This window comes from Salvelinus fontinalis, unplaced genomic scaffold, assembly GCF_029448725.1.
Source record: "Salvelinus fontinalis isolate EN_2023a unplaced genomic scaffold, ASM2944872v1 scaffold_0416, whole genome shotgun sequence".
Lineage (NCBI taxonomy): Eukaryota > Metazoa > Chordata > Actinopteri > Salmoniformes > Salmonidae > Salvelinus > Salvelinus fontinalis.
In genome coordinates, this window is record NW_026600625.1 from 107,392 (window position 1) to 134,307 (window position 26,916).

Sequence of the window (26,916 nt, forward strand, 5' to 3'; positions counted from 1 at the left end):
GTGAGTCTCAGTAGCAGAGTTAACTCATCTCCTGCCCTAGACAGCCACAGCCGGGTCAGGAGTGAGTCTCAGTAGCAGAGTTAACTCATCTCCTGCCCTAGACAGCCACAGCCGGGTCAGGAGTGGGTCTCAGTAGCAGAGTTAACTCATCTCCTGCCCTAGACAGCCACAGCCGGGTCAGGAGTGGGTCTCAGTAGCAGAGTTAACTCATCTCCTGCCCTAGACAGCCACAGCCGGGTCCCCAGCACAGAGTAGCTACTAGCTAGTTACATGTAGTTTAGCCTAGCTGTTCTACAGGGTAGCTACTAGCTAGTTACATGTTGTTAGCCTATCTGTTCTGCAGGGTAGCTACTAGCTAGTTACATGTTGTTAGCCTAGCTGTTCTACAGGGTAGCTACTAGCTAGTTACATGTTGTTAGCCTATCTGTTCTGCAGGGTAGCTACTAGCTAGTTACATGTTGTTAGCCTAGCTGTTCTACAGGATAGCTACTAGCTAGTTACATGTTAGCAACTAGCTGTTCTACAGGGTAGCTACTAGCTAGTTACATGTTGTTAGCCTAGCTGTTCTACAGGGTAGCTACTAGCTAGTTACATGTTGTTAGCCTAGCTGTTCTACAGAGTAGCTACTAGCTAGTTACATGTTAGCAACTAGCTGTTCTACAGGGTAGCTACTAGCTAGTTACATGTTGTTAGCCTAGCTGTTCTACAGGGTAGCTACTAGCTAGTTACATGTTGTTAGCCTAGCTGCTCTGCAGGGTAGCTACTAGCTAGTTACATACTCATACCAGCACCTAACCCAGCACCTAGTCCACATACCAGCACCTAGTCCACATACCAGCACCTAACCCAGCACCTAGTCCACATACCAGCACCTAACCCAGCACCTAGTCCACATACCAGCACCTAACCCAGCACCTAGTCCACATACCAGCACCTAACCCAGCACCTAGTCCACATACCAGCACCTAGTCCACATACCAGCACCTAGTCCACATACCAAAATGTAGTCCACATACCAGCACCTAACCCAGCACCTAGTCCACATACCAGCACCTAGTCCACATACCAGCACCTAACCCAACACCTAGTCCACATACCAACACCTAACCCAACACCTAGTCCACATACCAACACCTAACCCAACACCTAGTCCACATACCAGCACCTAGTCCACATACCAGCACCTAGTCCACATACCAAAATGTAGTCCACATACCAGCACCTAACCCAGCACCTAGTCCACATACCAGCACCTAGTCCACATACCAGCACCTAGCCCAACACCTAGTCCACATACCAGCACCTAACCCAACACCTAGTCCACATACCAACACCTAGTCCACATACCAACACCTAACCCAGCACCTAGTCCACATACCAACACCTAGTCCACATACCAGCACCTAACCCAGCACATAGTCCACATACCAGCACCTAACCCAGCACCTAGTCCACATACCAGCACCTAGTCTACATACCAAAATGTAGTCCACATACCAGCACCTAACCCAGCACCTAGTCCACATACCAGCACCTAGTCCACATACCAGCACCTAGTCCACATACCAGCACCTAGTCCACATACCAGCACCTAACCCAACACCTAGTCCACATACCAACACCTAACCCAACACCTAGTCCACATACCAACACCTAGTCCACATACCAACACCTAATCCAACACCTAGTCCACATACCAACACCTAACCCAACACCTAGTCCACATACCAAAACGTAGACCACATACCAGCACCTAACCCAGCACCTAGTCCACATACCAAAATGTAGTCCACATACCAGCACCTAACCCAGCACCTAGTCCACATACCAAAATGTAGTCCACATACCAGCACCTAACCCAGCACCTAGTCCACATACCAGCACCTAGTCCACATACCAGCACCTAACCCAACACCTAACCCAACACCTAGTCCACATACCAACACCTAACCCAGCACCTAGTCCACATACCAACACCTAGTCCACATACCAGCACCTAACCCAGCACATAGTCCACATACCAGCACCTAACCCAGCACCTAGTCCACATACCAGCACCTAGTCCACATACCAGCACCTAGTCCACATACCAAAATGTAGTCCACATACCAGCACCTAACCCAGCACCTAGTCCACATACCAGCACCTAGTCCACATACCAGCACCTAGTCCACATACCAGCACCTAGTCCACATACCAGCACCTAACCCACATACCAGCACCTAACCCAACACCTAGTCCACATACCAACACCTAACCCAACACCTAGTCCACATACCAACACCTAGTCCACATACCAACACCTAACCCAACACCTAGTCCACATACCAACACCTAACCCAACACCTAGTCCACATACCAAAACGTAGACCACATACCAGCACCTAGTCCACATACCAGCACCTAGTCCACATACCAAAATGTAGTCCACATACCAGCACCTAACCCAGCACCTAGTCCACATACCAGCACCTAACCCAACACCTAATCCACATACCAAGACCTAACCCAGCACCTAGTCCACATTCCAACACCTAGTCTACATACCAGCACCAAGTCCACATACCAACACCTAACCCAGCACCTAGTCCACATTCCAGCACCTAGTCCACATACCAGCACCTAACCCAACACCTAGTGTACATTCCAACACCTAACCCAGCACCTAGTCCACATTCCAGCACCTAGTCGACATACCAGCACCTAACCCAACACCTAGTCCACATTCCAACACCTAGTCCACATTCCAACACCTAGTCCTCATTCCAACACCTAGTCCACATTATCAACACCTAGCTTCTGTCTCTCCGAGGTTCTGTTTCCAGAGTCAGATCTTTTTCTAAGCCTGTTGTATAACAGCGACTAGAGTTCCCTGTTCTCACAGTCGTCAGAGTTGAGGAGGGGAGTAAACACACCGGTGACTGTAATGTTATCTCTCCTCTCTGGGCTCTGGGCTCTGGGCCGTGTTTACAAACAGACACACATTCTGTTCTCCTAGAGGTGGTGTGGAATTACCAGACGGACGCTACACTGTCTGGTGTCCGTGATATTCTCCTGGGAGGGAAGGAAGGGAGGGAGGGAGGGAAGGGAGGGAGGGAAGGGAGGGAAGGAAGGAAGGAAGGAGGGAAGGAAGGAAGGAGGGAGGGAAGGAAGGAGGGAGGGAAGGAAGGAGGGAGGGAAGGAAGGAGGGAGGGAGGGAAGGAAGGAGGGAGGGAAGGAAGGAGGGAGGGAAGGAAGGAGGGAAGGAAGGAAGGCAGCAGGGAAGGAGGGAGGGTGGGAGGGAAGGAGGGAAGGAGGGAGGGAGGGAAGGAGGGAAGGAGGGAAGGAGGGAAGGAGGGAGGGAGGGAAGGAGGGAGGGAGGGAGGGAGGGAGGGAAGGAAGGAAGGAAGGAGGGAGGGAGAGAGAGTGGAGAGGATCACTGTCACTAAGTGTGTAGGTCGGTGGTAGTCAGTGGCTGGATCAGGAGAAGTGTGGAGGCAGGCAGGAAGCTGAAAGGTTTTTAGAAGATACTAGTGGAAGTAGAAGTTCCGGTGTCTGACACTCACATCAAAGTACACAGGAGTATGCAACCTAACTCTTCCTCTTCCTCCTTCCTTTTCCTTCCTCTTCCTCCTTCCTTTTCCTTCCTCTTCCTCCTTCCTTTTCCTCCCTCTTCCTCCTTCCTTTTCCTCCCTCTTCCTCCTTCCTTTTCCTTCCTCTTCCTCCTTCCTTTTCCTCCCTCTTCCTCCTTCCCTTTCCTTCCTCTTCCTCCTTCCCTTTCCTTCCTCTTCCTCCTTCCCTTTCCTTCCTCTTCCTCCTTCCTTTTCCTTCCTCTTCCTCCTTCCTTTTCCTTCCTCTTCCTCCTTCCTTTTCCTTCCTCTTCCTCCTTCCCTTTCCTTCCTCCTTCCTTCCTTTTCCTTCCTTTTCCTCCCTCTTCCTCCTTCCTTTTCCTTCCTCTTCCTCCTTCCTTTTCCTTCCTCTTCCTCCTTCCTTTTCCTTCCTCTTCCTCCTTCCTTTTCCTTCCTCTTCCTCCTTCCTTTTCCTCCCTCTTCCTCCTTCCTTTTCCTTCCTCTTCCTCCTTCCTTTTCCTTCCTCTTCCTCCTTCCCTTTCCTTCCTCTTCCTCCTTCCCTTTCCTTCCTCTTCCTCCTTCCTTTTCCTCCCTCTTCCTCCTTCCTTTTCCTCCCTCTTCCTCCTTCCTTTTCCTTCCTTTTCCTCCCTCTTCCTCCTTCCTTTTCCTTCCTCTTACTTTTCCTCCCTCTTCCTCCCTCTTCCTCCTTCCTCTTCCTCCTTTTCCTCCCTCTTCCTCCTTTTCCTCCTCTCCTCTCCTCTGCAGCGTCAGAACATATCAAATCCAGGCAGAGTCCTGATCCTTGACCTGCCAATCTGAACGACGACCACCCCACTACACACACACACACACACACACACTCTGCTCCGAGCATCTTCAGCGATGCCAACAGGGTTCCAGCCAGCTGCCAGCCCCTCTCCCAGCCTGCCCCTGTGTGCCCAGCCCTGAGCCCTGACCCCCTAACCACAAACTGAACCCGTGGCTCTAGGAACCCCCTCCTCCCCCCAGTGCAGCGGTCCTCCACACAGCCAGGTGGCGCCCTGACCCGGACCGCCGCCGGACAGGCAGCGCCACTAACAGGTAATACAATGTAGACTAGATTACTATAAACGTTACCTCGCCTAGACTACATCTCAAATGTACTGTCAACAATAAGGTCCTCTATGTCTCAGTGGGTTAGTACTGTCAACAATAAGGTCCTCTATGTCTCAGTAGGTTATTACTGTCAACACTAAGGTCCTCTATCAGTAGGTTATTACTGTCAACACTAAGGTCCTCTATCAGTAGGTTAGTACTGTCAACAATAAGGTCCTCTATCAGTAGGTTAGTACCGTCAACACTATCAGTAGGTTAGTACTGTCAACACTAAGGTCCTCTATCAGTAGGTTAGTACTGTCAACACTAAGGTCCTCTATCGGTAGGTTAGTACTGTCAACACTAAGGTCCTCTATCAATAGGTTAGTACTGTCAACACTATCAGTAGGTTAGTACCGTCAACACTAAGGTCCTCTATCAATAGGTTAGTGCTGTCAACACTATCAGTAGGTTAGTACTGTCAACACTAACGTCCTCTATCAGTAGGTTAGTACTGTCAACACTAAGGTCCTCTATCAGTAGGTTAGTACTGTCAACACTATCAGTAGGTTAGTACTGTCAACATTAAGGTCCTCTATCAGTAGGTTAGTACTGTCAACACTAAGGTCCTCTATCAGTAGGTTAGTACTGTCAACACTAAGGTCCTCTATCAGTAGGTTAGTACTGTCAACACTAAGGTCCTCTATCAATAGGTTAGTACTGTCAACACTATCAGTAGGTTAGTACCGTCAACACTAAGGTCCTCTATCAATAGGTTAGTGCTGTCAACACTATCAGTAGGTTAGTACTGTCAACACTAAGGTCCTCTATCAGTAGGTTAGTACTGTCAACACTAAGGTCCTCTATCAGTAGGTTAGTACTGTCAACACTATCAGTAGGTTAGTACTGTCAACAATAAGGTCCTCTATCAGTAGGTTAGTACTGTCAACACTAAGGTCCTCTATCAGTAGGTTAGTACTGTCAACACTAAGGTCCTCTATCAGTAGGTTAGTACTGTCAACACTAAGGTCCTCTATCAGTAGGTTAGTACTGTCAACATTAAGGTCCTCTATCAGTAGGTTAGTACTGTCAACACTAAGGTCCTCTATCAGTAGGTTAGTACTGTCAACACTAAGGTCCTCTATCGGTAGGTTAGTACTGTCAACACTAAGGTCCTCTATCAGTAGGTTAGTACTGTCAACACTATCAGTAGGTTAGTACTGTCAACATTAAGGTCCTCTATCAGTAGGTTAGTACTGTCAACACTAAGGTCCTCTATCAGTAGGTTAGTACTGTCAACACTATCAGTAGGTTAGTACTGTCAACACTAAGGTCCTCTATCAGTAGGTTAGTACTGTCAACACTAAGGTCCTCTATCAGTAGGTTAGTACTGTCAACACTAAGGTCCTCTATCAGTAGGTTAGGACTGTCAACACTAAGGTCCTCTATCAGTAGGTTAGTACTGTCAACACTATCAGTAGGTTAGTACTGTCAACACTAAGGTCCTCTATCAGTAGGTTAGTACTGTCAACAGTAAGGTCCTCTATCAGTAGGTTAGTACTGTCAACACTAAGGTCCTCTATCAGTAGGTTAGTACCGTCAACACCAAGGTCCTCTATCAGTAGGTTAGTACTGTCAACAGTAAGGTCCTCTATCAGTATGTTAGTACTGTCAACACTAAGGTCCTCTATCAGTAGGTTAGTACTGTCAACACTATCAGTAGGTTAGTACTGTCAACACTAAGGTCCTCTATCAGTAGGTTAGTACTGTCAACACTATCAGTAGGTTAGTACTGTTAACACTATCAGTAGGTTAGGACTGTCAACACTAAGGTCCTCTATCAGTAGATTAGTACTGTCAACACTAAGGTCCTCTATCAGTAGGTTAGTACTGTTAACACTATCAGTAGGTTAGGACTGTCAACACTAAGGTCCTCTATCAGTAGATTAGTACTGTCAACACTAAGGTCCTCTATCAGTAGGTTAGTACTGTTAACACTATCAGTAGATTAGTACTGTCAACACTAAGGTCCTCTATCAGTAGGTTAGTACTGTCAACACTATCAGTAGGTTAGTACTGTCAACACTAAGGTCCTCTATCAGTAGGTTAGTACCGTCAACACTATCAGTAGGTTAGTACTGTCAACAATAAGGTCCTCTATCAGTAGGTTAGTACCGTCAACACCAAGGTCCTCTATCAGTAGGTTAGTACTGTCAACACTAAGGTCCTCTATCAATAGGTTAGTACTGTCAACACTAAGGTCCTCTATCAGTAGGTTAGTACTGTCAACACTATCAGTAGGTTAGTACTGTCAACACTATCAGTAGGTTAGTACTGTCAACACTATCAGTAGGTTAGTACTGTCAACACTAAGGTCCTCTATCAGTAGGTTAGTACTGTCAACACTAAGGTCCTCTATCAGTAGGTTAGTACTGTCAACACTAAGGTCCTCTGTCTCAATAGGTTAGTACTGTCAACACTAAGGTCCTCTATCAGTAGGTTAGTACTGTCAACACTAAGGTCCTCTATCAATAGGTTAGTACTGTCAACACTAAGGTCCTCTATCAGTAGGTTAGTACTGTCAACACTATCAGTAGGTTAGTACTGTCAACACTATCAGTAGGTTAGTACTGTCAACACTATCAGTAGGTTAGTACTGTCAACACTAAGGTCCTCTATCAGTAGGTTAGTACTGTCAACACTATCAGTAGGTTAGTACTGTCAACACTAAGGTCCTCTATCAGTAGGTTAGTACTGTCAACACTAAGGTCCTCTATCAATAGGTTAGTACTGTCAACACTAAGGTCCTCTATCAGTAGGTTAGTACTGTCAACACTATCAGTAGGTTAGTACTGTCAACACTATCAGTAGGTTAGTACTGTCAACACTATCAGTAGGTTAGTACTGTCAACACTATCAGTAGGTTAGTACTGTCAACACTATCAGTAGGTTAGTACTGTCAACACCAAGGTCCTCTATCAGTAGGTTAGTACTGTCAACACTATCAGTAGGTTAGTACTGTCAACACTATCAGTAGGTTAGTACTGTCAACACTAAGGTCCTCTATCAGTAGGTTAGTACTGTCAACACTATCAGTAGGTTGGTATTGTCAACACTAAGGTCCTCTATCAGTAGGTCTCTCTCTCTCGCTAACCTCCTCTCTCTCTCTCTCTCTCTCTCGCTAACCTCCTCTCTCTCTCTCTCTCTCTCGCTAACCTCCTCTCTCTCTCTCTCTCTCTCTCGCTAACCTCCTCTCTCTCTCTCTCTCTCTCTCGCTAACCTCCTCTCTCTCTCTCTCTCTCTCTCTCTCTCGCTAACCTCCTCTCTCTCTCTCTCTCTCTCTCTCTCTCGCTATCCTCTCTCTCTCTCTCTCTCTCTCGCTATCCTCATGTTCTTTCCTCTCTTCTGTTCTGTATCCTAGGCATGGCTCCAATTCGGGACTCGGTCAGCCACTCCCCTAACCAAACAGGTGACAACTTTTTTTTACTTTTTTTTTTTACCCTTTTGACCTTGACTCTTCTTCTCTCTGCCTTCCTGGATCTCTCCCTATAGTACTCCAGTCAGACAACAAGGTCATTCCTGAATCCCAGCCCCCCCCCCCCCCCACAGGATCTCACGTTGACTGTTGTTATGTGGTCTCAGTGTTGTCGGTCATTGTAAAGGTTAGGGTAGGGGTTAAAGGTTAGGGGTTAGAGTAGGAGTAGGTCTCAGTGTCTGATCTCTCCTACCGTTCACCTCTTTAGATCGTCTCACCTTGTTATTCAACTTCTACTGCGTTTGTCACAGCATGTGCTCCTACAAAGGGTAGGGTTCAAAGGTTAGGGTAGGGGTTAGTGTAGGGGTTGGGGGTTAGGGTTCAAAGGTTAGGGTAGGGGTGGGTTAAGGTTAGGGTTAGGGGGTTGGGGTTAGTGTAGGGGTTAGTGTAGGGGTTAGTGTAGGGGGTAGGTTTAGGGGTTAGGGTAGGGGGTTGGGTTAGGGGTTAGGGTTAGGTTTCAAAGGCACAGAAAGGGAGAGAGGAGGGGGGAGGGAGAGAGCATTCTGACTTAGCAGACGGACTGGACAACATTCAAGGAGAATTGGCAGCCATCGTGTGTGTGACTGGCGAGGAATGAGCGAGAATGCGCGTGGCTTTACAGAAAACCAAACCCCACCCCCCCCGCTCCAATGTCCCCCCCCCCCCCTCCTGGTTGGCTGTATGAGCGTGGCTTTACAGAAAACCAAGGTGGTTAATTGCCAGAAGAGAAGAACAGATACTGGAGACACGACAGGGTCATTTTAGTTCTGAGGAAGAGGTTCTCCTCGTAAAATAACAAATAGCCTCTCCCCTCTCCCGTCTCTCCCCACCCCCCCCCCTCCAATGTCCCCCCTCCCTCCCTCGCCTCTCACCTCCCTTTCCCATCTCTCCCCTCCCTCCCCACCCCCCCTCTTGGTTGGCTGTAGTATCACGCTGCTGAAACAAAATGGTGGCTGCTGACTAGACTGACACACACACTGTGAATGTCTGCATCATGATCACAGGGACTGGGCTGGGTTAGAGACACGGGGACAGGGCTGGGTTAGAGACACGGGGACTGGGCTGGGTTAGAGACACGGGGACTGGGCTGGGTTAGAGACACGGGGACAGGGCTGGGTTAGAGACACGGGGACCGGGCTGGGTTAGAGACACGGGGACTGAGCTGGGTTAGAGACACGGGGACTGGGCTGGGTTAGAGGGAGACACGGGGACTGGGCTGGGTTAGAGGGAGACACGGGGACTGGGCTGGGTTAGAGGGAGACACGGGGACTGGGCTGGGTTAGAGGGAGACACGGGGACTGGGCTGGGTTAGAGGGAGACACGGGGACTGGGCTGGGTTAGAGGGAGACACGGGGACTGGGCTGGGTTAGAGGGAGACACGGGGACTGGGCTGGGTTAGAGACACGGGGACTGGGCTGGGTTAGAGACACGGGGACTGGGCTGGGTTAGAGACACGGGGACTGGGCTGGGTTAGAGACACGGGGACTGGGCTGGGTTAGAGACACGGGGACCGGGCTGGGTTAGAGACACGGGGACCGGACTGGGTTAGAGACACGGGGACCGGGCTGGGTTAGAGACACGGGGACCGAGCTGGGTTAGAGACACGGGGACCGGGCTGGGTTAGAGACACGGGGACTGGGCTGGGTTAGAGACACGGGGACTGGGCTGGGTTAGAGACACGGGGACTGGGCTGGGTTAGAGACACGGGGACCGGGCTGGGTTAGAGACACGGGGACCGGGCTGGGTTAGAGACACGGGGACCGGGCTGGGTTAGAGACACGGGGACCGGGCTGGGTTAGAGACACGGGGACCGAGCTGGGTTAGAGACACGGGGACCGGGCTGGGTTAGAGACACGGGGACCGGGCTGGGTTAGAGACACGGGGACCGAGCTGGGTTAGAGACACGGGGACCGGGCTGGGTTAGAGACACGGGGACCGGGCTGGGTTAGAGGGACACGGGGACCGGGCTGGGTTAGAGGGGGACACGGGGACCGGGCTGGGTTAGAGGGAGACACGGGGACCGGGCTGGGTTAGAGGGAGACACGGGGACCGGGCTGGGTTAGAGGGAGACACGGGGACCGGGCTGGGTTAGAGAGAGACACGGGGACCGGGCTGGGTTAGAGGGAGACACGGGGACCGGGCTGGGTTAGAGGGAGACACGGGGACCGGGCTGGGTTAGAGGGAGACACGGGGACCGGGCTGGGTTAGAGGGAGACACGGGGACCGGGCTGGGTTAGAGGGAGACACGGGGACCGGGCTGGGTTAGAGGGAGACACGGGGACCGGGCTGGGTTAGAGGGAGACACGGGGACCGGGCTGGGTTAGAGGGAGACACGGGGACCGGGCTGGGTTAGAGGGAGACACGGGGACCGGGCTGGGTTAGAGGGAGACACGGGGACCGGGCTGGGTTAGAGGGAGACACGGGGACCGGGCTGGGTTAGAGGGAGACACGGGGACCGGGCTGGGTTAGAGGGAGACACGGGGACCGGGCTGGGTTAGAGGGAGACACGGGGACCGGGCTGGGTTAGAGGGAGACACGGGGACCGGGCTGGGTTAGAGGGAGACACGGGGACCGGGCTGGGTTAGAGGGAGACACGGGGACCGGGCTGGGTTAGAGGGAGACACGGGGACCGGGCTGGGTTAGAGGGAGACACGGGGACCGGGCTGGGTTAGAGGGAGACACGGGGACCGGGCTGGGTTAGAGGGAGACACGGGGACCGGGCTGGGTTAGAGGGAGACACGGGGACCGGGCTGGGTTAGAGGGAGACACGGGGACCGGGCTGGGTTAGAGGGAGACAAGGCACCTTCTTCTCACCCAGTTAACAGGTGGACGTCTGGGTGCCATCCCTCCGCTTCCACCAGGGGGTGTGTGTCTGTGTCTGTGTGGGGGTGAGGGTGTGTGTGTGTGTGTGTGTGTGTTCTCTTGTGAGCTAACCAAACTTCTACCACCTCTCCCCCTTTCTGTCCCCAGGTTTGGACCGCCCTGGCCTGGAGTCTCAGTATGAGAATTCCCCCTGGAGCTCTGCTTCTCCCTGCGACGGCAACAGTAACTGGGGCAAGGTGAGGACTCTCTGAGCTTCTCCCAATGTACTATACCTGTCCCTCTACCCCGTCCCTCTACCCCGTCCCTCTACCCCGTCCCACTACCCGGTCCTGCGAGCTGAATTGAAATGATTATCATTATTATTTGTTGTCGTGTTTCATCCAGTGTTGAATTTAGTCAAAACAAAACATCTTTCTTTTAGTGTTTTAATATTTGGAACGATTTTGTTATTTTTTTTTAGTCTCCAATTCAAATATATGTATCCTATTGTAAAGTAATTATTTCTTGTCATGATTTATTTAATGCAATTTAAATGTTTAAATCATTCAATCTGATTGGTGTTCTCCTCCTGTACCTTCCCGGGTGAAGTCGACTTTAAAAGCCCGTAACTCTGGTTCTGATAAAGATATTATTTTATATCTCAGGGATTTAAAAAAAATTATCTGAATTTGGGACCGTTTTCTTTTTGAGTTTTCAGACACAATATCAACCCAATATCAACGCAATATCAACGCAATATCAACGCAATATCAACGCAATATCAACGCAATATCAACGCAATATCAACGCAATATCAACGCAATATCAACGCAATATCAACGCAATATCAACGCAATATCAACGCAATATCAACCCAATATCAACCCAATATCAACACAATATCCATGTATTTCAGTATCTGTGACTGCCATGTAGATGTTTATACATGTGTAAAAATTTGGGTCTTTAATTTAAGGCTCGATTAAAAATAAAAATAATAAATACCGTTTTTATAACTTTTATGAATAAAAGTTTTCTCTTTTCAAGGTGCTGGTAGACTCGGTCTGCAGTGACACGCCGTCCTCCTCCTCTAACTCGGCAGCCGGCAGCAGCTCCGGCAGCGACCCCGAGCTCACCTCAGAATGCATGGACACAGACTCCGCCTCTAGCTCCGCTGGCTCGGAGAAGAACTTGGTCACCGCGATGTCGTCGTCGCCGCCCCCGGGCGCTAACGAAAACGGAAACCGTAACGGGAACCGTTTCTCCCCCCTGACGGTGACTAACGGCAACGCTCCTCCCGGTAGCAGCAGCAATAACGTCGTGATGTGTAACGGGGCGGTGAAAGGCCCGTGGGGGGGCGTGGCCAACGGCTCCGACGACGACTCCTCCGCCCCCGTCGACGGTAACCACGGCAACAAGCCCAGCCCCTGGGCGTCGGCCAACGGAGCTGGTGTGACCCCCGGCGCTTTGAACCCAAAAGTTAACCACAGTGCCTGGCCCGGCCCCCAGGGACCCTCTGGCTGTAAGATTGGCCAGCAGGGAGGCTCTCTGGGCTGGGGAGGGACACAACCGGACAACCTCTCTACGTCTCTGTCTGAACAGCGGTACCACTTCCTGAATGATACCACTATCAAGACTCACCACCTGAACACTGAAGCAACCAACGGACCAATTCACACTACTGACGCCGTCGACGCCTCTAGTTTACCAAACTCTACACGCGGCTCGGCGCTGCGTTCCTGGGGAGCGGGATCAGAGGTTGGAGATCAGCTCTCCAACGGGACTCTGTCCGACGTCCAGCACCCCCACGGCGAGGGCCTGGCACGGGGCTTCTGTAAGCCTTGGGGGGCCTCGGGCGACACTGTGAACGGCCAGGGACAGGGCCAGCCCTCCTCCTCCTCCTCCTCCTCCGCTGCTGTTTACAACAGTAAAAATAACAGCAAGGACTCTGTAGGGAGGTGGGACTCTGGTCCCGCTGCTTCCTCCTCACCTCGCAACCTGTCCTTGGGGACTGGAGGAGCGGCGAGCAATGGGAACGGAGTGGGTCCTGCCGGGATCCCACGACCATGGGGAAACGCCTCCTCTTCCTCGTCCTCTTCTTCGTCTGGCTCCTCCTCCAACAGGCAACCCCCCGGTGGGGAGTGGAGCTCGTTGCCCGGCAACAAATCTCAGGATTCCGGCGACGGACGGAAGTCGGGAGGAGGAGCCAATGGCTGGAAGAGTCTTGAAGATGACGCACTCAGGATGGGAGGAGGAGGAGGAGGAGGAGGAGGAGTGCAGGGACATGCGAGCGGGTGCCGGGGGACGTCTGGAGGAAGTGAGGGGAGCGGGGAGAGCTCTGGAGGCCGTAGCTTAGACAGGGACAGGAACGACCCCCGTCCAAAAGGCCCCCTCCCTGGGTCAACTCATCAAGTCCTCTCCTGTACAGACGTGGACCCACGTGTCCTCTGTAACACTGGCTGGGGCCAGACCCCAGTACGCCAGAACACGGCCTGGGACGTCACCTCTCCCGCCCCTAGACCCGATGACAGGAAGTCCAGTCACGGAGGCCCTGGCTATGGCTCGAAAAGCCACACGGCTCGTTCTCAGACCTCCACCTCTGGAGGATGGCGGGGAGACGGGCCGGGTAATACAAGCCCAGAGTCAGGAGGGTCTGGCTGGGTAGAGCAGAAGACCTTGTCTGGTTGTGGAGACAGAGACAACAAAGGTCCTGGAGGAGAACGAGGATGGGATCACAGCAACTCTTCCTCTACCTGGGGGAACAGCCAGAAGGAAGACCTCTCCAACACCTGGACCAACCCTCCTAAAACACAAAAGCAGGGCTGGGGCGCCACTAGTGGCGGTGGGGGCGGAGACCGCTCCAGAGGAGGAGGGAGCAGCAGCTACTGGGGCCAGCCCCAGAGGACTAGCGGGTCTGGAGGATGGGACAACGACAGCGACCGTTCAGGGTCTGGAGGATGGGGTGAGCCCGGTCACCCGGGCAACAACAACACACACCCCGACGACAGCAGCAGCAGCACCTGGGGTGTCAGAGGAGCGTCCAACACCCCCGACCATCCCAGCAACCCTCACTCTGGCTGGGGAGAGCCCCCTCCTGCGTCCGTCCCCGGACCCAAACCCCAGAACCACCAGACTCAGGGGGGGTGGGGCGAGCCGGCCACGAAGCCCGGCCACCCCTCTCAGAGCTGGGGGGAACCGGCGCCACCCTCCGAGTGGGGTAAAAGTCCAGACTCTAACTCCAACGCTGGCCCGGACCCTAGAGCACATCCACCAGGCGGTCCCCAGCCCTCAGGCCCCGGAGGTTCCAAACCCAGCGGCTGGACTGGGGTGGCGGTCCCTGTTGGACCCTCCCACAAGGAGGAGGAGTCGTCTACCGGGTGGGAGGAGCCTAGTCCAGAGTCGGTGAGGAGGAGGATGGAGATCGATGACGGGACCTCGGCGTGGGGAGACCCCAACAAATACAACTGTAGCGGGGTTAACATGTGGAACAAGACCAGCCAATCAGAGCAGGATGCCATGACCAAACCCCAGCAGCAGCCCCCACCACCCCTGAACAACATGGCCGACAAGGACAAGACCTGCAGCCCTGGTGAGTTGACGGAGCTGTACACACACACACACACACACTGTATGGACACACACACACACACACTGTATGGAGACACACACACACACACACACACACACACACACACACACACACACACACACACACACACACACACACACACACACACACACACTGTATGGACACACACACACACTGTATGGACACACACACACACTGTATGGACACACACACACACACACTGTATGGACACACACACACACACACACACACACACNAATGTTCTACAGCGTAGATGTTTCTCTCTGAGCTGTGAGTGCAGCCAGAAACACAGATCTTTGTTTGGCCTGAAATACAGAGAGTTCTAGGGGGGGGCTGAGACAGAGGGAGACAGAAAGGGGGAGACAGGGAGGGAGAGAAAGGGCTGTATAAAATCACTCACAGGTCCAGGGCTCTATATAAAATCACTCACAGGTCCAGGGCTCTATATAAAATCACTCACAGACACAGGGCTCTATATAAAATCACTCAGACTCAGGGCTCTATATAAAATCACTCACAGACTCAGGGCTCTATATAAAATCACTCACAGACTCAGGGCTCTATATAAAATCACTCCCAGGTCCAGGGCTCTATATAAATCACTCACAGGTCCAGGGCTCTATATAAAATCACTCACAGGTCCAGGGCTCTATATAAAATCACTCAGATCCAGGGCTCTATGTAAATCACTCACAGACACAGGGCTCTATGTAAAATCACTCACAGATCCAGGGCTCTATATAAAATCACTCACAGATCCAGGGCTCTATGTAAAATCACTCACAGATCCAGGGCTCTATGTAAAATCACTCACAGATCCAGGGCTCTATGTAAAATCACTCACAGGTCCAGGGCTCTATATAAAATCACTCACAGATCCAGGGCTCTATGTAAAATCACTCACAGATCCAGGGCTCTATGTAAAATCACTCACAGATCCAGGGCTCTATATAAAATCACTCACAGGTCCAGGGCTCTATATAAAATCACTCACAGGTCCAGGGCTCTATATAAAATCACTCACAGGTCCAGGGCTCTATATAAAATCACTCACAGGTCCAGGGCTCTATATAAAATCACTCACAGGTCCAGGGCTCTATATAAAATCACTCACAGGTCCAGGGCTCTATATAAAATCACTCACAGGTCCAGGGCTCTATATAAAATCACTCACAGATCCAGGGCTCTATATAAAATCACTCACTGACTCAGGGCTCTATATAAAATCACTCACTGACTCAGGGCTCTATGTAGATCACTCACAGACACAGGGTTCTATGTAAATCACTCACAGACCCAGGGCTCTATATAAATCACTCACAGACCCAGGGCTCTATATAAATCACTCACAGACCCAGGGCTCTATATAAATCACTCACAGACCCAGGGCTCTATATAAATCACTCACAGACCCAGGGCTCTATATAAATCACTCACAGACCCAGGGCTCTATATAAATCACTCACAGACCCAGGGCTCTATATAAATCACTCACAGACCCAGGGCTCTATATAAATCACTCACAGACCCAGGGCTCTATATAAATCACTCACAGACCCAGGGCTCTATAAAAATCACTCACAGACACAGGGCTCTATAAAAATCACTCACAGACACAGGGCTCTATAAAAATCACTCGCGGACACAGGGCTCTATAATATCACTCACAGTTTCAGGGCTCTGTAAAATCTAAACAGCGGCCTCTTGCTAGCTGCTAAACAACAGCCCCTTGCTAGGCGCTAAACAGCCTCTTGCTAGGTGCTAAACAACAGACTCTTGCTAGGTGCTAAACAACAGACTCTTGCTAGGTGCTAAACAACAGCCTCTTGCTAGGTGCTAAACAACAGCCTCTTGCTAGCTGCTAAACAACGCCCTCTTGCTAGGTGCTAAACAACGCCCTCTTGCTAGCTGCTAAACAACGCCCTCTTGCTAGGTGCTAACCAACAGCCTCTTGCTAGGTGCTAACCAACAGCCTCTTGCTAGGTGCTAAACAACAGCCTCTTGCTAGGCGCTAAACAGCCTCTTGCTAGGCGCTAAACAGCCTCTTGCTAGGTGCTAAACAACAGCCTCTTGCTAGCTGCTAAACAACAGCCTCTTGCTAGCTGCCACACAACAGCCTCTTGCTAGCTGCCACACAACAGCCTCTTGCTAGCTGCTAACCAACAGCCTCTTGCTAGCCGCTAAACAACGCCCTCTTGCTAGCCGCTAAACAACGGCCTCTTGCTAGGTGCTAAACAACGCCCTCTTGCTAGGTGCTAAACAACGGCCTCTTGCTAGCCGCTAAACAACGGCCTCTTGCTAGCCGCTAAACAACGGCCTCTTGCTAGCCGCTAAACAACGGCCTCTTGCTAGCCGCTAAACAACAGCCTCTTGCTAGCCGCTAAACAACAGCCTCTTGCTAGCCGCTAAACAACAGCCTCTTGCAGCTTCTTGCTCGGTGATTATTGGAATTAAAGGGGAAAAACGGAAACCTCTAAACAAAATGGTGAAACTCCTCCCCCTCTCTCTCCTCCCTCTCCTCCTCCCTCTCTCTCCCCCCTCCTCCTCTCTCTCTCCCCCTCTCCCTCTCTCTCCCCCTCTCCCTCTCTCTCCCCCTCTCTCTCTCTCCCCCTCTCTCTCTCTCCCCCTCTCCCTCTCCTCCTCCCTCTCTCTCTCCTCCTCCCTCTCCCTCTCCTCCTCCCTCTCTCTCTCCTCCTCCCCCTCTCTCTCCTCCTCCTCACCCTCTCTCTCCTCCTCTCCCTCTCCTCCTCTCCCTCTCCTCCTCCCTCTCTCTCCCCTCTCCTCCTCTCTCTCTCCCCCTCTCCCTCTCTCTCCCCCTCTCCCTCTCCTCCTCCCTCTCTCTCTCCTCCTCCCTCTCCTCCTCCCTCTCTCTCTCCTCCTCCCTCTCTCTCTCCTCCTCCCCCTCTCCCTCTCCTCCTCCCCCTCTCTCCCCTCCTCCTCCTCTCTCCTGCCTCCAGGCTGGGGTGAACAGTACGCAGGTCCCCAGAAGATGGAGTCAGGAACGTGGTGTGAGCCGTCAGCCCCCCCTGTCTCTGTGGACAACGGGACATCGGCCTGGGGGAAACCCATGGACACCAGCTCCACCTGGGAGGAGCTGGGACACCGAGGGGACAGAGACCGAGGGGACACCTCTGGGACAGGAGGCTGGGAAGGACCTGGACCACAGAACCACCACAAACCTGGTGAGACACACGTCCCCTCGTCTCCCTCCAGGTCCCGTCTCCCTGTTCTCTCTCCAGGCCCCCTCGTCCCCTCGTGTCTCTCTCCAGGTCCCGTCCCCTCGTGTCTCCCTCCAGGTCCCGTCTCCCTGTTCTCTCTCCAGGGTTCATCCCTTCGCCCTCTCTCCCCTTCTCTCTCCAGGCCCCCTCGTCTCCCTCCAGGTCCCGTCCCCCGTCCCCTCGTCTCCCTGTTCTCTCTCCAGGTTCCGTCCCCTCGTCTCCCTCCAGGTCCCGTCCCCTTGTCTTCCTGTTCTCTCTCCAGGTTTCATCCCTTCGCCCTCTCTCCCCCTTCTCCCTCCAGGCCCCCTCGTCCTCTCTCCCCCTTCTCCCTCCAGGCCCCCTCGTCCTCTCTCCCCCGTCTCACTCCAGGCCCCCTCGTCCTCTCTCCCCAGGTCCCGTCTCCCTGTTCTCTACCCAGGTCTCATCCCTTCGTCCTCTCTCCCCCCCATCTCCCTCCAGGTCCCAAGCCCATGCAGCAGCGGCAGCAGGAGAGTGGTACCTGGTGTGGGGAGGAGATGTCGTGCCAGTCCAGTTGGGAACCGGAGGAGGAGGTGGAGATCGGGATGTGGAGCAACGCCCCAAGTCACCGAGACCGGGAGAGAGACGGTCACAGAGAGAACTACCGAGACCGGGAGAGAGACGGCCATGGTCAGGACAACCGGACTAACGGGCCTCAGCAACACAGCTGGAATTATATGAAGAAAATCCCTCCTAAGGTATTACTGCGTCCGGTCTCTCTGTGTAGGTTATTAACCAGGTCTCTCTCTCTGTGTAGGTTATTAACCAGGTCTCTCTCTCTGTGTAGGTTATTAACCAGGTCTCTCTCTCTGTGTAGGTTATTAACCAGGTCTCTCTCTCTGTGTAGGTTATTAACCAGGTCTCTCTCTCTGTGTAGGTTATTAACCAGGTCTCTCTCTCTGTGTAGGTTATTAACCAGGTCTCTCTCTGTGTAGGTTATTAACCAGGTCTCTCTGTGTAGGTTATTAACCAGGTCTCTCTCTCTGTGTAGGTTATTAACCAGGTCTCTCTCTCTGTGTAGGTTATTAACCAGGTCTCTCTCTGTGTAGGTTATTAACCAGGTCTCTCTCTCTGTGTAGGTTATTAACCAGGTCTCTCTCTCTGTGTAGGTTATTAACCAGGTCTCTCTCTCTCTGTGTAGGTTATTAACCAGGTCTCTCTCTGTGTAGGTTATTAACCAGGTCTCTCTCTCTGTGTAGGTTATTAACCAGGTCTCTCTCTCTGTGTAGGTTATTCACCAGGTCTCTCTCTCTGTGTAGGTTATTAACCAGGTCTCTCTCTCTGTGTAGGTTATTAACCAGGTCTCTCTCTGTGTAGGTTATTAACCAGGTCTCTCTCTCTGTGTAGGTTATTAACCAGGTCTCTCTCTCTGTGTAGGTTATTAACCAGGTCTCTCTGTGTAGGTTATTAACCAGGTCTCTCTCTGTGTAGGTTATTAACCAGGTGTCTCTCTCTCTGTGTAGGTTATTAACCAGGTGTCTCTCTCTCTGTGTAGGTTATTAACCAGGTGTCTCTCTCTCTGTGTAGGTTATTAACCAGGTCTCTCTCTCTCTGTGTAGGTTATTAACCAGGTCTCTCTCTCTCTGTGTAGGTTATTAACCAGGTCTCTCTCTCTGTGTAGGTTATTAACCAGGTCTCTCTCTGTGTAGGTTATTAACCAGGTGTCTCTCTCTGTGTAGGTTATTAACCAGGTGTCTCTCTCTGTGTAGGTTATTAACCAGGTCTCTCTCTCTCTGTGTAGGTTATTAACCAGGTCTCTCTCTCTCTGTGTAGGTTATTAACCAGGTCTCTCTCTCTGTGTAGGTTATTAACCAGGTCTCTCTCTGTGTAGGTTATTAACCAGGTGTCTCTCTCTGTGTAGGTTATTAACCAGGTGTCTCTCTCTGTGTAGGTTATTAACCAGGTCTCTCTGTGTGTTTCAGATGAACAAATCAGTGAACAAGCAGGAGGATGTCTGGATGAACCAGTTCGTCAAACAGTTCAACAACATGAACTACCCTGTGAGTACGCACCCTTGAACCCTTGAACCTTGAACCCTTGAACCTTGAACCCTCGAACCCTCAAATCAAATGCTGTTTCTGTCACAAGCACCGAGGATAGGAACTGTCCTTCTGTTGTCCAGAAGTGCTTCTGTTGTCACATGAGATAATAGTATGATCTTTCTGCACCAAAAAATAAAGATTAAAAACACAAGAAAAGTCATTAAATAACGAAGAGGGGTTGGAGCTCGTCAGATGTCGACCCTTTAGCGAAGAGGGGTTGGAACTCGTCAGATGTCGACCCTTTAGTGAAGAGGGGTTGGAGCTCGTCAGATGTCGACCCTTTAGTGAAGAGGGGTTGGAGCTCGTCAGATGTCGACCCTTTAGCGATGAGGGGTTGGAGCTCGTCAGATGTCGACCCTTTAGTGAAGAGGGGTTGGAGCTCGTCAGATGTCGACCCTTTAGCGGAGAGGGGTTGGAGCTCGTCAGATGTCGACCCTTTAGCGGAGAGGGGTTGGAGCTCGTCAGATGTCGACCCTTTAGTGAAGAGGGGTTGGATCTCGTCAGATGTCGCCCCTTTAGTGATGAGGGGTTGGAGCTCGTCAGATGTCGACCCTTTAGTGATGAGGGGTTGGAGCTCGTCAGATGTCGACCCTTTAGGGGAGAGGGGTTGGAGCTCGTCAGATGTCGCCCCTTTAGCGATGAGGGGTTGGAGCTCGTCAGATGTCGACCCTTTAGCAAAGAGGGGTTGGAGCTCGTCAGATGTCGACCCTTTAGCAAAGAGGGGTTGGAACTCGTCAGATGTCGACCCTTTAGCAAAGAGGGGTTGGATCTCGTCAGATGTCGACCCTTTAGCAAAGAGGGGTTGGAGCTCGTCAGATGTCGACCCTTTAGTGAAGAGGGGTTGGATCTCGTCAGATGTCGCCCCTTTAGTGATGAGGGGTTGGAGCTCGTCAGATGTCGACCCTTTAGTGATGAGGGGTTGGAGCTCGTCAGATGTCGACCCTTTAGGGGAGAGGGGTTGGAGCTCGTCAGATGTCGCCCCTTTAGCGATGAGGGGTTGGAGCTCGTCAGATGTCGACCCTTTAGCAAAGAGGGGTTGGAGCTCGTCAGATGTCGACCCTTTAGCAAAGAGGGGTTGGAACTCGTCAGATGTCGACCCTTTAGCAAAGAGGGGTTGGATCTCGTCAGATGTCGACCCTTTAGCAAAGAGGGGTTGGAGCTCGTCAGATGTCGACCCTTTAGGGAAGAGGGGTTGGAACTCGTCAGATGTCGACCCTTTAGCGATGAGGGGTTGGAGCGTGTCAGATGTCGCCCCTTTAGCGATGAGGGGTTGGAGCTCGTCAGATGTCGACCCTTTAGGGAAGAGGGGTTGGAACTCGTCAGATGTCGACCCTTTAGGGAAGAGGGGTTGGAACTAGTCAGATGTCGCCTTTCAGGGTATTCTGTTCCCTGAACCCGATCCTTCCGGTGTGATTGTAACAGGTCTTGGGGAGACTGTTCCCTGAACCCCCTTCAGGTGTGATTGTAACAGGTCTTGGGGAGACTGTTCCCTGAACCCTTCAGGTGTGATTGTAACAGGTCTTGGGGAGACTGTTCCCTGAACCCGACCCTTCAGGTGTGATTGTAACAGGTCTTGGGGAGACTGTTCCCTGAACCCTTCAGGTGTGATTGTAACAGGTCTTGGGGAGACTGTTCCCTGAACCTGACTCTTCAGGTGTGATTGTAACAGGTATTGGGGAGACTGTTCCCTGAACCCGATCCTTCAGGTGTGATTGTAACAGGTATTGGGGAGACTGTTCCCTGAACCCGATCCTTCAGGTGTGATTGTAACAGGTATTGGGGAGACTGTTCCCTGAACCTTCAGGTGTGATTGTAACAGGTCTTGGGGAGACTGTTCCCTGAACCCGACCCTTCAGGTGTGATTGTAACAGGTCTTGGGGAGACTGTTCCCTGATCCCGAACCTTCAGGTGTGATTGTAACAGGTCTTGGGTAGACTGTTCCCTGATCCCGACCCTTCAGGTGTGATTGTAACAGGTCTTGGGGAGACTGTTCCCTGATCCCGACCCTTCAGGTGTGATTGTAACAGGTCTTGGGGAGACTGTTCCCTGATCCCGACCCTTCAGGTGTGATTGTAACAGGTCTTTGGGAGACTGTTCCCTGAACCTTCAGGTGTGATTGTAACAGGTCTTGGGGAGACTGTTCCCTGAACCCGACCCTTCAGGTGTGATTGTAACAGGTCTTGGGTAGACTGTTCCCTGATCCCGACCCTTCAGGTGTGATTGTAACAGGTCTTGGGTAGACTGTTCCCTGAACCCGACCCTTCAGGTGTGATTGTAACAGGTCTTGGGGAGACTGTTCCCTGATCCCGAACCTTCAGGTGTGATTGTAACAGGTCTTGGGTAGACTGTTCCCTGATCCCGAACCTTCAGGTGTGATTGTAACAGGTCTTGGGTAGACTGTTCCCTGATCCCGACCCTTCAGGTGTGATTGTAACAGGTCTTGGGGAGACTGTTCCCTGATCCCGACCCTTCAGGTGTGATTGTAACAGGTCTTTGGGAGACTGTTCCCTGAACCTTCAGGTGTGATTGTAACAGGTCTTGGGGAGACTGTTCCCTGAACCCGACCCTTCAGGTGTGATTGTAACAGGTCTTGGGTAGACTGTTCCCTGATCCCGACCCTTCAGGTGTGATTGTAACAGGTCTTGGGGAGACTGTTCCCTGAACCCGACCCTTCAGGTGTGATTGTAACAGGTCTTGGGGAGACTGTTCCCTGAACCCTTCAGGTGTGATTGTAACAGGTCTTGGGGAGACTGTTCCCTGAACCTGACCCTTCAGGTGTGATTGTAACAGGTCTTGGGGAGACTGTTCCCTGATCCCGACCCTTCAGGTGTGATTGTAACAGGTCTTGGGGAGACTGTTCCATGAACCTGACTCTTCAGGTGTGATTGTAACAGGTCTTGGGGAGACTGTTCCCTGAACCTGACTCTTCAGGTGTGATTGTAACAGGTCTTGGGGAGACTGTTCCCTGAACCTTCAGGTGTGATTGTAACAGGTCTTGGGGAGACTGTTCCCTGAACCCGACCCTTCAGGTGTGATTGTAACAGGTCTTGGGGAGACTGTTCCCTGATCCCGACCCTTCAGGTGTGATTGTAACAGGTCTTGGGGAGACTGTTCCCCGACCCTTCAGGTGTGATTGTAACAGGTCTTGGGGAGACTGTTCCCTGAACCTTCAGGTGTGATTGTAACAGGTCTTGGGGAGACTGTTCCCTGAACCTGCCCCTTCAGGTGTGATTGTAACAGGTCTTGGGGAGACTGTTCCCTGAACCCGACCCTTCAGGTGTGATTGTAACAGGTCTTGGGGAGACTGTTCCCTGCTCCCGACCCTTCAGGTGTGATTGTTCCCTGAACCCGACCCTTCATGTGTGATTGTAACAGGTCTTGGGGATATTGTTCCCTGAACCCGACCCTTCAGGTGTGATTGTAACAGGTCTTGGGTAGACTGTTCCCTGAACCCAACCCTTCAGGTGTGATTGTAACAGGTCTTGGGGAGACTGTTCCCTGAACCTAACCCGTCAGGTGTGATTGTAACAGGTCTTGGGGAGACTGTTCCCTGAACCTTCAGGTGTGATTGTAACAGGTCTTGGGTAGACTGTTCCCTGATCCCGACCCTTCAGGTGTGATTGTAACAGGTCTTGGGGAGACTGTTCCCTGATCCCGACCCTTCAGGTGTGATTGTAACAGGTCTTGGGGAGACTGTTCCCTGAACCCGACCCGTCAGGTGTGATTGTAACAGGTCTTGGGGAGACTGTTCCCTGATCCCGACCCTTCAGGTGTGATTGTAACAGGTCTTGGGGAGACTGTTCCCTGAACCTTCAGGTGTGATTGTAACAGGTCCTGGGGAGACTGTTCCCTGAACCTTTAGGTGTGATTGTAACAGGTCTTGGGGAGACTGTTCCCTGAACCCAACCCTTCAGGTGTGATTGTAACAGGTCTTGGGGAGACTGTTCCCTGAACCTAACCCGTCAGGTGTGATTGTAACAGGTCTTGGGGAGACTGTTCCCTGAATCCCTTCAGGTGTGATTGTAACAGGTCTTGGGGAGACTGTTCCCTGAACCCGACCCTTCAGGTGTGATTGTAACAGGTCTTGTGGAGACTGTTCCCTGATCCCGACCCTTCAGGTGTGATTGTAACAGGTCTTGGGGAGACTGTTCCCTGATCCCGACCCTTCAGGTGTGATTGTAACAGGTCTTGGGGAGACTGTTCCCTGAACCTTCAGGTGTGATTGTAACAGGTCTTGGGGAGACTGTTCCCTGAACCTTCAGGTGTGATTGTAACAGGTCTTGGGGAGACTGTTCCCTGATCCTTCAGGTGTGATTGTAACAGGTCTTGGGGAGACTGTTCCCTGATCCTTCAGGTGTGATTGTAACAGGTCTTGGTGAGACTGTTCCCTGAACCCGACCCTTCAGGTGTGATTGTTCCCTGAACCTGACCCTTCAGGTGTGATTGTAACAGGTCTTGGGTAGACTGTTCCCTGACTCTTCAGGTGTGATTGTAACAGGTCTTGGGTAGACTGTTCCCTGAACCTAACCCATCAGGTGTGATTGTAACAGGTCTTGGGGAGACTGTTCCCTGATCCCGACCCTTCAGGTGTGATTGTAACAGGTCTTGGGGAGACTGTTCCCTGAACCCGACCCGTCAGGTGTGATTGTAACAGGTCTTGGGGAGACTGTTCCCTGAACCCGACCCTTCAGGTGTGATTGTAACAGGTCTTGGGGAGACTGTTCCCTGAACCTGACCCTTCAGGTGTGATTGTAACAGGTCTTGGGGAGACTGTTCCCTGAACCCGACCCTTCAGGTGTGATTGTAACAGGTCTTGGGGAGACTGTTCCCTGAACCTGACCCGTCAGGTGTGATTGTAACAGGTCTTGGGGAGACTGTTCCCTTAACCTTCAGGTGTGATTGTAACAGGTCTTGGGGAGACTGTTCCCTGAACCCGACCCTTCAGGTGTGATTGTAACAGGTCTTGGGGAGACTGTTCCCTGAACCTTCAGGTGTGATTGTAACAGGTCTTGGGGAGACTGTTCCCTGAACCCGACCCTTCAGGTGTGATTGTAACAGGTCTTGGGGAGACTGTTCCCTGAACCTTCAGGTGTGATTGTAACAGGTCTTGGGGAGACTGTTCCCTGAACCTGCCCCTTCAGGTGTGATTGTAACAGGTCTTGGGGGGACTGTTCCCTGAACCTGCCCCTTCAGGTGTGATTGTAACAGGTCTTGGGGAGACTGTTCCCTTAACCTAAACCTTCAGGTGTGATTGTAACAGGTCTTGGGGAGACTGTTCCCTGAACCTGACCCTTCAGGTGTGATTGTAACAGGTCTTGGGGAGACTGTTCCCTGATCCTGCCCCTTCAGGTGTGATTGTAACAGGTCTTGGGGAGACTGTTCCCTGAACCCGACCCTTCAGGTGTGATTGTAACAGGTCTTGGGGAGACTGTTCCCTGAACCCGACCCTTCAGGTGTGATTGTAACAGGTCTTGGGGAGACTGTTCCCTGAACCCGACCCTTCAGGTGTGATTGTAACAGGTCTTGGGGAGACTGTTCCCTGAACCCGACCCTTCAGGTGTGATTGTAACAGGTCTTGGGGAGACTGTTCCCTGAACCCGACCCTTCAGGTGTGATTGTAACAGGTCTTGGGGAGACTGTTCCCTGAACCTTCAGGTGTGATTGTAACAGGTCTTGGGTAGACTGTTCCCTGAACCTTCAGGTGTGATTGTAACAGGTCTTGGGTAGACTGTTCCCTGATCCCGACCCTTCAGGTGTGATTGTAACAGGTCTTGGGGAGACTGTTCCCTGAACCCGACCCTTCAGGTGTGATTGTAACAGGTCTTGGGGAGACTGTTCCCTGAACCCGACCCTTCAGGTGTGATTGTAACAGGTCTTGGGGAGACTGTTCCCTGAACCCGACCCTTCAGGTGTGATTGTAACAGGTCTTGGGGAGACTGTTCCCTGATCCCGACCCTTCAGGTGTGATTGTAACAGGTCTTGGGGAGACTGTTCCCTGAACCTTCAGGTGTGATTGTAACAGGTCTTGGGTAGACTGTTCCCTGAACCCGACCCTTCAGGTGTGATTGTAACAGGTCTTGGGGAGACTGTTCCCTGAACCTTCAGGTGTGATTGTAACAGGTCTTGGGTAATCTGTTCCCTGAACCCGACCCTTCAGGTGTGATTGTAACAGGTCTTGGGTAGACTGTTCCCTGAACCTTCAGGTGTGATTGTATCAGGTCTTGGGGAGACTGTTCCCTGAACCCGACCCTTCAGGTGTGATTGTAACAGGTCTTGGGGAGACTGTTCCCTGAACCTTCAGGTGTGATTGTAACAGGTCTTGGGGAGACTTATGTGTAACAGATTTGCCTGCCAGGTCCCAAACGCTGCGCAGCAGTAGAGCGAGAGAAATAATTGTACAATTTCTGCGGCTGCACTTGCAAACCTCTGCCTCCAGGGGGCAGCAGCACTACCACTAGACCAGCCCCCAGCACATCAGTGGACTATCTCTCTCTCTCTCTATCTTGTCTGACCTATCTTTCCCTCTCTCTGTCCATCCCCTAGAGAGACTCTCCTGAAGACTTGTCGAAAAGCAATAAGATGGAGATGGGGGGAGGAGGAGGGATGATGTCTGAGAAACGTATGGATGTGAACATGGGCGAGTACAGTGGAGCGATGGGGAAAAACTCTTCCTCCAGGCACCAGATCCACAAAGAGCCTTCCATGGAGAGAAGCGCTTACTACGACAAGGTACTGTCTGTGTGTTGCTCCTTCCTCTGTCTGTGTAGTGTACCGTCTGCCAGCGCTGCACTGCCCCCTGGTGGTAGCTCAGTGTCATTACAGAATGTTGTCCCCCCTGGTGGTAGCTCAGTGTCATTACAGAATGTAGTCCCCTGGTGGTAGCTCAGTGTCATTACAGAATGTAGTCCCCCCTGGTGGTAGCTCAGTGTCATTACAGAATGTTGTCCCCCCTGGTGGTAGCTCAGTGTCATTACAGAATGTAGTCCCCTGGTGGTAGCTCAGTGTCATTACAGAATGTAGTCCCTCTGGTGGTAGCTCAGTGTCATTACAGAATGTAGTCCCCTGGTGGTAGCTCAGTGTCATTACAGAA

At 51.9% G+C, this 26,916-nt stretch overlaps 1 protein-coding gene across 1 annotated transcript in view; it reads left to right on the forward strand.

The window, feature by feature from the left end:
* The first annotated feature begins 4,522 nt into the window (after window positions 1-4,522).
* LOC129845976 (trinucleotide repeat-containing gene 6A protein-like) overlaps window positions 4,523-26,916 on the forward strand; it is a 54,491-nt gene continuing 32,097 nt past the window's right edge. Inside the window, exons 1-4 of the mRNA XM_055913964.1 lie at window positions 4,523-4,628; window positions 8,044-8,091; window positions 11,107-11,195; window positions 11,986-14,527. Of these exons, the coding sequence (XP_055769939.1) occupies window positions 8,046-8,091; window positions 11,107-11,195; window positions 11,986-14,527 (2,677 nt within the window). The 5' untranslated portion in view covers window positions 4,523-4,628; window positions 8,044-8,045. The remainder of the gene's footprint in view (window positions 4,629-8,043; window positions 8,092-11,106; window positions 11,196-11,985; window positions 14,528-26,916) is intronic.